This window comes from Globicephala melas, chromosome 20 (assembly GCF_963455315.2).
Source record: "Globicephala melas chromosome 20, mGloMel1.2, whole genome shotgun sequence".
Lineage (NCBI taxonomy): Eukaryota > Metazoa > Chordata > Mammalia > Artiodactyla > Delphinidae > Globicephala > Globicephala melas.
In genome coordinates, this window is record NC_083333.1 from 35,513,954 (window position 1) to 35,526,425 (window position 12,472).

At 39.9% G+C, this 12,472-nt stretch overlaps 1 protein-coding gene across 2 annotated transcripts in view; it reads right to left on the minus strand.

The window, feature by feature from the left end:
- Positions 1-12,472, minus strand: part of DDX42 (DEAD-box helicase 42) — a 51,727-nt gene that overhangs the window by 12,563 nt on the left and 26,692 nt on the right. For both annotated transcript variants that reach the window (XM_030843445.3, XM_030843444.3), the window contains exons 4-6: positions 7,600-7,661; positions 6,265-6,301; positions 5,286-5,435 (exon numbers count right to left, since the gene is read on the minus strand). In XM_030843445.3, coding sequence (XP_030699305.2) covers positions 5,286-5,435; positions 6,265-6,301; positions 7,600-7,661 — 249 coding nt within the window. The remainder of the gene's footprint in view (positions 1-5,285; positions 5,436-6,264; positions 6,302-7,599; positions 7,662-12,472) is intronic.

A 12,472-nucleotide genomic window follows, 5' to 3' on the forward strand; every position in this document is an offset into this window, starting at 1 on the left:
AGAAGGTCCATGAGGGCAAGAATTTTTGTCTTTGTTCACAAAAATTTACAAATATGTAAATTTTTTACACACACACATTTTTTTTTTTTAACCCAGAAGAGAGGTAAAAAAAAAGAAGAATGTGAAGAAAGGGGTATCCTTTCTTCATATCTGGTCTCTCCTGGCAGACTTCTCATTATATTAAGACAACTGTGGGATACCCCAGGCAGGATAATGAAGTTTGACCACTTTGTCAAATATCTCAAATATTTTATTAAATGAATATTTCAAATATTTGAGCTTTTCCTTATTAGCTTTTCACTCTTTATCATGCATGCATCCTCCTAGATCAGTTTCAGATATTTAACTTGCCACATGTAAAAATGCCAACTCCTTATGTGGTAACAGCTGTGCCAAAGGAAACATTTAAAAAGCTGAATATAACCCATACTCCAGTCTAGACCAGTAGTTCTCAAACTTTTTAGTCTCATGTACCCTTTACACTTAACAGAAACACAATGAGCTTTTGTTTATGTAGGTTAAATCTACTGATATTTACTGTATTAAACTTAAAACAGACAAATTTTAAAATTCACGTTAAAGTAACAACAAACCCGGGAACCTACCTCAACATAATAAAGGCCATATATGACAAACCCACAGCCAACATTGTTCTCAATGGTGAAAAACGGAAACCATTTCCTCTAAGATCAGGAACAAGACAAGGTTGCCCACACTCACCACTATTATTCAACATAGTTTTGGAAGTTTTAGCCACAGCAATCAGAGAAGAAAAAGAAATAAAAGGAATCCAAATCAGAAAAGAAGAAGTAAAACTGCCACTGTTTGCAGATGACATGATACTATACATAGAGAATCCTAAAGATGCCACCAGAAAACTACTAGAGCTAATCAATGAATTTGGTTGAGTAGCAGGATACAAAATTTAATGCACAAAAATCTCTTGCAGTCCTATACACTAACGATGAAAAATCTGAAAGAGAAATTAAGGAAACACTCCCATTTACCTTTGCAACAAAAAGAATAAAATACCTAGGAAAAAACCTACCTAGGGAGACAAAAGACCTGTATGCAGAAAGCTAAGACACTGATGAAAGAAATTAATGATGACACAAACAGATGGAGAGATATACTATGTTCCTGGATTGGAAGAATCAACATTGTGAAAATGACTATACTACCCAAAGCAATCTACAGATTCAATGCAATCCCTATCAAACTACCAATGGCATTTTTCACAGAATTAGAACAAAAAATTGCACTATTTGTATGGGAATACAAAAGACCCCGAGTAGCCAAAACAATCTTGAGAAAGAAAAACGGAGCTGGAGGAATCAGGCTGACTTCAGACTACACTACAAACCTACACTAATCAAGACAGTATGGTACTGGCACAAAAACAGAAATATAGATCAATGGTACAGGATAGAAAGCCCAGAGATAAACCCATGCACATATGGTCACTTTATCTTTGATAAAGGAGGCAAGAGGATACAATGGAGAAAAGACAGCCTCTTCAATAAGTGGTGCAGGGAAAACTGGACAGCTACACGTAAAAGAATGAAACTAGAACACTCCCTAACACCATACACAAAAATAAACTCAAAATGGATTAAAGACTTAAATGTAAGGGCAGACACTATAAAACTCTTAGAGGAAAACACAGGGAGAACACTCTATGACATAAATCACAGTAAGATCCTTTTTTGACCCACCTCCTAGAGAAAGGGAAATAAAAACAAAAACAAATGGGACCTAAAGAAACTTAGAAGCTTTTGCACAGCAAAGGAAACCATAAAAAAGATGAAAAGGGACTTCCCTGGTGGCACAGTGAAGAATTTGCCTGCCAATGCAGAGGACATGGGTTCGAGCTCTGGTCCAGGAAGATTCCCACATGCTGCGGAGCAACTAAGCCCGTGCACTGCAAATGAGCCTGTGCTCTAGAGCCCACAACTACTGAAGCCCGCGTGCCTAGAGCCCATGTTCCGCAACAAGAGAAGCCACTACAATGAGAAGCCGCACACAGCAAAGAAGAGTAGCCCCCACTGGCCACAACTAGAGAAAGCCCGCGCACAGCAATGAAGACCCAACACAGCCAAAAATAATAAATAAATAAATAAATTTATTTTAAAAAGATGAAAAGACAACCCGCAAAATGGGAGAAAATATTTGCAAATGAAGCAACGGACAAAGGATTAATCTCCAAAATTTACAAGCAGCTCAATATCAAAAAAACAAACAACCCAATCCAAAAATGGGCAGAAGACCTAAATAGACATCTCTCCAAAGAAGATATACAGATTGCCAACAAACACATAAAAGGATGCTCAGCATCACTAATCATTAGGGAAATGCAAATCAAAACTACAATGACGTATATCTCCTCACACCAGTCAGAATGGCCACCATGAAAAAATCTACAAACAATAAATGCTGGAGAGGGTGTGGAAAAAAGGGAACCCTCTTGCACTGTTGGTGGGAATGTAAACTGATGCAGCCACTATGGAGAACAGTATGGAGGTTCCTTACAAAACTAAATATAGAACTACCATATGACCCAGCAATCCCACTACTGGGCATATACCCTGAGATAACCATAATTCAAAAAGAGTCATGTACCACAATGTTCATTGCAGCTCTATTTACAATAGCCAGGACATGGAAGCAACCTAAGTGTCCATCAACAGATGAATGGATAAAGAAGATGTGGCATATATATACAATGGAATATTACTCAGCCATAAAAAGGAACGAAATTGAGTTATTTGTAGTGAGGTGGATGGACCTAGGGTCTGTCATACAGAGTGAAGTAAGTCAGAAAGAGAAAAATAAATACCATATGCTAACACATATATATGGAATCTAAAAAAAGAAATGGTTCTAATGAACCTAGGGGCAGGACAGAAATAAAGACACAGACACAGAGAATGGACCTGAAGACAAGGGGAGGGGGAAGGGTAAGCTGGAACGAAGTGAGAGAGTAGCACTGACATATATACACTACCAAATGTAAAATAGATAGCTAGTGGGAAGCAGCCACATAGCACAGGGAGATCAGCTAGGTGCTCTGCGACCACCTAGAGGGGTGGGATAGGGAGGGTGGGAGGGAGATGCAAGAGGGAGTGGGATATGGGAATATATGTATGCATATAGCTGATTCACTTTGTTATACAGCAGAAACTAACACAACACTGTAAAGCAACTGTACTCCAATTAAGATGTTAAAAAAACCCCACAACAAACCCATCACACTTTAACATAAATGCTTTAATAAAAGTAACTTTTTTTTTATAACTTTCCTTTACATTTTTGCAAATCATTCTAATGTCTGACTAAGAAAATATTTCCTACTGCAAACTGTTGCAACGTTGTTTTGATTAAAGCCAAGGAAATCTGTCCTCACAAAGATATGTAGTTGGAAAAGGGACAGGAGTATTTATTAATAATCTTTTCAGATGCTTGTGGACTTTAACTCTTCTTCAATACTACACTAAACCTTGACAAATGGACATTTCTTAAAGATTATTTTCATTGTGGAATCTGAAACTGTATCAACTAACTTTTACATTCTGTTACATTAAAATTCATCGGTCTATCACGCACTTTGAATGGAGCCTTTACTCACGCATGATTTTGTAACATCGTGTATTGGCCATTTGAAAACAATGGTTCACTGAAATGGTCTGCAGATCATCCAAAACATTTCATTATATAATTAAAAAACTACATATATCATGGTTGATTATCAACAGACTTTAAGTATTAGAAAGCTATCAAGCTCACCATGGTGAATATGTTTCCCAAATTCTAATTTTTGCTTGAAAGCTTGATTTTCTACCATTGGCAATAGACACTTGTTTTCCTTGAAGTGTCATTCATTTTCTCAAGTGAAAATGGTGTTCCATGAAAAAAAAGCATCTAGCTTAGCTCACAACTCGAACACCTAAGTGCCTTTCCTTGAGACAACTGTCATATTTTGGCATGCAATAGAAATGATTTGCCCTTCCCATTTTGTCACAGGATAAAAAGACATGTTAACATAAAGGTCAAGATTTAATAAATATTTTTTACTGTTTCATCAAGGATACTGTTAAGTGAAACTGGTTTGTATTTGTTTTGGGTTTTTTTGGGGGGAGCGGTGTGTGACTGTGATGATCTGGCAGGGAGAAGCAACTGGTGCTACTGTCCTGATTCATGTTAATGCATCAGCATTGCTTTTAGTCATTGGTGCAAATGCTGACACAGTGAAAAAGGTAAATGATCTCAGCATTACTATGAAAATTCTTTTGACTTTGTAGACTCTGTGAAAAGATCCTTCTAGGACTCCTTGGACCACACTTTGAGAACCACTGCTCCAGATCTAGAATCACTGTATGCAAGGTCTAGTCTGATATTTAACCTGGATGAAATACTGATTTCCCCCCCCACCGCAAGTGAGTACACTGATATCCTCATTTCCTTTTCCTGATTTAAGGGCCATGTAATTCCTGGTTCCACTTTGAAGGAACAACCCCTCATCTGTTCCAGATCTAGGAGAAATACTAAAGATTTACAGCAATTAAAAAGCAAATGCAGGGGCTTCCCTGGTGGCGCAGTGGTTGAGAATCCACCTGCCAATGCAGGGGACACACATTCGAGCCCTGGTCCGGGAAGATCCCACATGCCGCAGAGTAACTAAGCCCGTGCGCCACCACTACTGAGCCTGTGCCCTAGAGCTCGTGAGCCATAACTACTGAGCCCGTGTGCCACAACTACTGAAGCCCACGCGCCTAGGGCCCATGCTCTGCAACAAGAGAAGCTACAGCAATGGGAAGCCCATGCACCACAACGAAGAGTAGCCCCCGCTCTCCACAACTAGAGAAAGCCCGCAAACAGCAACGAAGACCCAACACAGCCAAAAATAAATAAAATAAATTTATTTTAAAAATAAATAATAAATTTAAAAAATAATTAATTCATTAATTTTTAGAAAAGCAAATGCAGGCCCACGGACCCACTGTGAGATGAAGATGGTAAGTGATGGTGCAGAAAACAAGTACAATTGCTTGAAAAAAACTGAATGTGAGCAAGTGACTCAGCTGTACCTTCAACAGTATAGGCTACAAAGTCTCAACCACTCAGTCACCTTCTGACTCAACCATTTGGTAAAGATGACAAGAGTCCAAAGAAATAGTCTCATGACATAATAAGGAGTACGAATCAGGATATTGGGAAAACCTAAATATTAAAGCTAAAGAAAACTATCAGCTTGAAAGAAGAGTCAAATTCAGCAAGAAACACCATACCTCTGAATGATCAATGGGAGGAAGAGGATCAATGATTTTTTTGGAAGGTGCAATTGGATTTCCATCACTATCATATTCCAAATTATCCTCCTCTTCCTCCTGAACCACGCCAGCAGTTGGATTCTCTGCCATGTACCGAAAATAAGCTTCCTGCAGGAAAGCACAAGAACATAATCATACCCAAGTATAAATGAGAACATTTCTGCTCCTGTAATTAGTGCATACAGTGTACAGATAACTGCACAGTTTAAATACCTACCAAGACTCTTACTAGCAATGATTCCTTTAACAATAGCAGTATTCAGAGGGACAATCAGAGGAAATGAATGAGACGGTTACTACCATAAAATGATTTAGCTTGCTTAAAAGAAGACATATATCTGTCTGTTCCACAGCCTTCCTCGGGTGGGGTGCCCAGAGCTGTGGAACACATGCTGTGGCTTTACCAATCCAAGTTTGGAAGGTGACACTGATTAGAAGGGTCACAAACCTGGGAAAGGCTCACTCTGGTTCCCTTCTCACCATCCCACAACTGAATGGGGAAAAAAAAATACTAACGAATAAAAACCCTAAAGGACAGTCATTTAATTAATGTTCCATCTTGAAACACAAGAATCACAAACAGAACTCTTAGAAACAGGTAGAGGTTAGATGTTGCTAGAGTCCATCCGTAGATCCCACTCTACTCTACTCCTTGACTTATCAGAAGAAACATTAATTTTGGATTAAAAAAATCAAGCTGAATAAAGCTCATATTTGCTTTTGATATCATAGTTGATCAAAATTCCATCTTCAACATGGGGGAAAGTCACATGAATCTTTATATTACCAACTGGTCACACACGCAGAAAAGCAGCAAGTCAAATGACATTCCCTCCTGAACGTCAGGAATGGCCATTTCAGTGAAGGCAAGCTCTAGCTTGTCCCCAGTACAGACTTTGTGGGGTAAAAGTAAAAGAAATACTGCATAGGAACTCACTTGGTCATCTTCCTCTTCAATGTCATCTCGAATACCCCTGGAAAAACAAGCGGAGAAACAAACTTCCCTGCAAATGTTCCACATACCCAGCTCCATACTTATAGCACATTAGTGTTGAATTCCATACAGCACAGGAACTCTCAACACTAACAATAACAAAGCAGCAATAAGCACACTGTAAACTATCCATCCATCATACACGTCTGGTTTCACTCTGTAAGCCACAGTTTGCATTTCTTTTGAATGGGATGATATGGTACCCCTAGAAACATCAAATACTAACAAGAACATAGGGAGTAAAAACTTTTGAAGAGAGATACCCAAGGACCCCAGGCTTGTCAACCCCATACAACAAACACAGTAGTGTTTAATATAAAGCATTTTATATTAAAAAAAAAAAACCCTGCATTTGGTACATGCTAAAAAGACTGTCACAACTTTCTTAATGTGCCCCAGAGTTTCTAGCCCTGGAGTAACTACGTTCAGCCAAAATCCTTGGGGACAGAGAGAAAAACTACATCAACTCTTTTTAAAATTTGGGACTAAAACTCCCAAACAGTTCACATGGAGAAGCGGACCATCGCCACTTGCATCGCTCAGGAGCTGTGGACAGTATGGTTGCTTAGTTCCCATAAGCATCTCTTTTTAATCAGACTTTCTTCCTAACCTAGTGCACTTGCTATCCCTAAGGCAAGCAGCACCGCCAGTGAAGGGCAGCTGGAAGAGGATGCAGCACACAGTAAACGCCAAAGAGAGGGCTGAACCTCCATATGGCACAGGAACCTTGGGGAGGGCCTGAGCACTGACTGCCAAGTAGAGGTAAAAGTCCAACCATGCCTCCCTGTACTTGGTAAAAAAGCCTTAAGAAGAGTATATTCAGCAAGGGGACGAGGAGAATTCTCTTTCCTAGAAAATAAAGTATTTCAAGTTCTGACTAGTGGCTAAAGCATGTCACCCCTTAAATAAATTTTTATTATTTATTAAAAATATACACAGTTTTTTGTGTACAATCACCATTACTTCTTAAAATCAATCACACAGGCATAAGTCTATTTTATATCAGTTATGGGACAAGACTGAAAAATGAACCCAAACTTTAGTAATGATGCTCTCTCGATTCTCTCTGTAACTCATTCTTGTGTTTACTAAAAACTATTTATAGTTGAATACCAAAAAGAATGCTTTTTAATTACTATAAGAAATATTATTCAAGAAACAGAAATAACTTTAAGTCATTTGTGTATTTTAATTTTTCTCTATAAACTTTGGGGGTATAGGCTTTGCAATACTGTAGCAATTTTTATGTAACTTTTGAGGGAGAAGAAAACAACTTACTTTACGTTTTTTCTTTCCTTGTCCTTTTCTTCAAGCCTCTTCATGTCTCTAGCCGCTTGATCCTAATGAAACAAAAGGCCGCAAGGAATCACCAACTAAAAACACTGAAAGGGAAATTTCTTTATAAAGAATTTTTAGATTCAAACAAGCACCACCACAGTTTTAGCTATGCATTTTAACAATTGCATTTCGATGCAATCAAATTGTTTGACAATTATTTTTTAAAGAGAAATACCCAAATGTTCTAAAAATTTGACTGTACATGGATTGCTTAATTTTTATCTGCAAATATACCATGCATGGAAAAATTAGCAAAAATTCTTGATTGATCACTTTTAAGAGTTAATGATATAATTACCAATGGGGCTAGTAAAAAGTGCAGATTTCTAGATCTGGCTCTGGGAAGGTGGTTCTCAGCCTGGGGTAATTTTGTCCCCCATGGACATCTGGCCATGTCAGGAGACACTTCTGGCTGTCATAACTTGGGGTGGGGGATTGTTACTAACATCTAGTGAGTAAAGGCCATAGATACTGCTAAACATACTACAATGCACAGGACAGTCCACAAAACACAGAATTATCCAGCCCTAAATGTCAATAATCCTGAGGTTGAAAAACTTTAATCTAAATAAACCTACTACATCAGAATCCTTTGGGTTGGACTTAAATGCATGTAGTTTTTCCATTTTCCACAGGCAATTCTTATACACAGCAAATTGATAATTATTGATCTAAATTAATTCTTTGTTTTATACATGTGAAAATCAAGGTCAGAAGAATTAAGTAATCTTCCCCAAGGTTAAAACACATTCTGCATAACTGTTTCTTGTTACAAAGTAACGTGAGTTTTTCTGACTCCTTTGATGTAAAAAAATGCCACTATATATAACCTGGCATAGTCAGATGTTCTATCTAATCAAAAGTTCCTGATAAAGAAGAATTATTTTAAAAAGAAATATTACACATAAACACTATTTTTCAAGGGACTGAGCTACACATAAGATATAGTAAAGCCTATGGGTGAAGATGACTATGCAACGTAACATAAGAAAAGGGCCACAAACACTTACAGAACATATTTTTTAGCCTACATAAATCTTTTTTTAAACACTAGCTAAAAATCAATCTTCATCTAGTTCAAATACTAGAAAAGTTTACACCTTCTAGAAAAGTTTACACCTGAGATCAGGGATTAATGCAATACCTTGGCAACAACACTCTCCCCAAGATCAGATAATATCCAATCTCTCTGTCCTAAAATCAGCAAAACCCCTTTGGATACTATACCAAAAAAATACCCAGAAGAATGATTCTATATCAGAAAGATTTAACCTCCAAACAGCTTCAACTACTTGAAATTCCAAGCAAGTGAATGTGGGCCATTCTTGGATACTCCTACTCAAAAAGGGCTATGCCAGCATGCATCACCAAACATTAAATCTAAATTTAAACACAGAAAATCAAAAGTTGATTTTTTATTCTAATTCATCACTAGGGATCTGAAGAAATGAGAAACATAGCCCTTTGGGAAATGTCCATATCTCAAAAAGATGGGGGAAAAAAAAAGACATGTATAAGACATCTCAAACACGACAAACCATTTATTTATTGCCTTTAGTTCTAGAGAGAATCATTTAACATAATCTATTCACTAAATTGCTACCATGTTGCAAAGCACATGTATGTTCTGAGTAGTTTTGGTTAAGCATTATGACAGAGATACACAAAGCTACAAGAACTCAGATACTGAATGATATAGCAAAAAGAATATGGGCTTTGGAGTTGAATCCTAGCTCTGCTACCTTTTATGTATATATTCTTTGGAAAGTAATTCAAGATGTTCTAAATCAAAGGTGGGAAACTCAAAATACTCAATGGGTACCAATGTGACAATGAATGAAGTAAGCCAGGATAAGAAAAGTTCTATTCTTTTGACACAGACATGCTTTGCTTGCACTTTAGTAAGTAGGAATATTCTAAAGAAGCATGCCCTAATTTTTCTTCTAACACGTAGCTGTGAGTCTTACTTTCTAATATTTGATAAGAGACCCAAGCTCGAGAAAAATATTTCTCCACTCTAAGAAAATTACAGCACAAGTGTGATGGTAAATGGTTCTAAACGATGGCCTCAGTGTCAAGAAGACAATAGGGACTGATGGGTGAAGTAGGAAAAGGCTGCCTTGTCTAAAGCAGGCAGCTATTTCCTCAACAACAGGCTATTTTTTGCCACATAAGAATGCAGGCCTAGTCTTGCCAGATTTTCCACTTTTCAAGAGTCTGATCTTTTCAACAAAATCTACTGATCTTAAAAATGTTGGCTCATATTTTAGAAAAGCAATGTTTAGGCCGAACAAAAACACATCCATATTGGATTCTTTTTTTCCCCTACTTCCTTAGAGGAGAGATGAATTCTGGCTGAAGACTTTAGGTAACAAGTAACTGAGGAATCTAGAAGGACTTCACTTCATAAGCAATGAAGTGACAGTTTTTGAGCAAGAGGAGTCGCATGACAGGAAATCACTCTGTAGCTGTAAACACCACATCGACGGGAGAGCAGGGAGCCTAAAGCTGGGAGAGAATTTAGATCAGGCAAGAGTTAACGAAGGTATAAGGTAAGATGACTATAGGGGACGTAGAAAGAAACAGATGCAAGAGATACTGTAAAGACTGACAGAACCTGGCAAATGACAAGAGGAAGGCAGCATCATGTACTGGACAAGAGCTAGTTCTCAGGACTACGAAGCAAGAAAAATTAGATTTGAGTCCCAGCTCTGCCACACAGTACCAATGTGATTTGGAGAATGAATCTGAATTATCTTAGGGTTCAGTTTTCTTATTAGTTAAAAAATTATATTTATATATAGTTTTTCTGCCTATTCTCCTTTGTTATTCTGAGGATTAAATGAAGCAAGTCATGAACATGCTTGATCATCTGCTAGAAGAGAGGGAGAAGATGTGGCACATATATACAATGGAATATTACTCAGCCATAAAAAAGAAAACGAAATTGAGTTATTTGTAGTGAGGTGGATGGACCCAGAGTCTGTCATACAGAGTGAAGTACGTCAGAAAGAGAAAAACAAACATTGTATGCTAACACGTATATATGGAACCTAAAAAAAAAAAAGATTATGAAGAACCTAGGGGCAGGACAGGAATAAAGACGCAGGTGTAAAGAACTGACTTGAGGACATGGGGAGGGGGAAGGGTAAACTGGGACAAAGTGAGAGAGTGGCATGGACATATATACACTACCAAATGAAAAACAGATAGCTAGTGGGAAGCAGCTGCATAGCACAGGGAGATCAGCTCGGTGCTTTGTGACCACCTAGAGGGGTGGGATAGGGAGAGTGGGAGGGAGACGCAAGAGGGAGGGTATACGGGAATATATGTATATGTATAGCTGATTCACTTTGGTATACAGCAGAAACTAACACATCATTGTAAAGCAATTATACTTCAATAAATGTTAAAAAAAAAAAAGAAAAGAAGAGAGGGAAGAATCAAGGTGGTGGAGTAGTAGGACATGGAACTCACCTCTTCCCACAAATATACCAAGAATATATCTACAGGGACTTCCTTGGTGGTGCAGTGGTTAAGAATCTGCCTGCCAATGCAGGCGGCACGGGTTGGATCCCTAGTCCGGGAAGATGCCACATGCCGCGGAGCAACTAAGCCTGTGAGCCACAACTACTGAGCCTGCACTCTAGAGCCTGTGAGCCACAACTACTGAGCCCACGTGCCACAACTACTGAAGCCCATGTGCCCTAGAGCCCGTGTTCTGTATCAAGAGAAGCCACCGCAATGAGAAGCCACAACAAAGAGTAGCCTCTGCTCACCGCAACTAGAGAAAGCCTGCGCGCAGCAACGAAGACCCAACACAGCTAAAATAAATAAAATTAATTTTATAAATAAATAAATAAATGAAAAGTTTAAAAAAAGAGCAAGTGGTACGGGACCCCCGCCCTTGGGAAGGAGCTGAAGGAGAGAAGTTCCCATACCCTGGGAAGTCCCATCCCCAGCAGGGAGATTAGCTGGGACAGAAAAGGAGCTTCAGAGGCTCAGAGGAGAGTGCAACAACCAGTTTGTGGCAGGCAGGACAGAAAGAGACCTACACGTAGGTCTGTGCCACCGCCCTGGGAGCCTCAGCATGAGAAGCTCGGCTGCTGGTATGGGGGTGGGGGGAGGGTGCTGGAATGCAGGGTTTAGAGAACAGACCCCCGGGGAGGACTGCTGCTGGCTGTATGGAGACAGCCTGAAGGGGCTGGAGCGGGGCGCACAGCAGTAGTAGCATTTTCAGAAGAAGCCTGGGCCACCACAGAACCAAAGCACCAATGTTAAGTGGTATGCGAAGGGAGGGGTGGGGCTGCCATTGCGGCCTCCTTCCCCAGGCACTGGCCACTGCCTGGGCAGGCTTGCGAGCCACAGCTGCCACCCTAGCCCCCTCCCGCCTGGACAGGCAACCCCAGGAGCAACGCCAGTGGGTTGCCCACATGCAGCGGTGCGGGTGAAACCACAGCTGAGCCCCAGGGGCTGTGCGACTCACGAGCAGAGCCGAGATCTCTCCCAGCAGCTGCGTGACCACGGATTTAGACCCCTGCTGCCAACTCTGTAAATTCAGTGCCTGTGGAACAACCGAACAGACCACAGGTGCTCCCGCGGCTGTGATGGGTCTGGCTTTAGCAGTTGTGGGCTCTGTGGACCAGTATACGTGGGGGCTGGGCCCGGCCAGGGTCTGAGCTGCCTCCACAGCTCCCACAGCAGGTCCAGGTGCATGCCTACTGCAGTCCTGGGACCTGACTTCAGCGGATCTGTGCTGCTGGCCGTGCAAAAACAACGCCGGAGAGATACCAGGGCCTGCTGCTGGTGCACC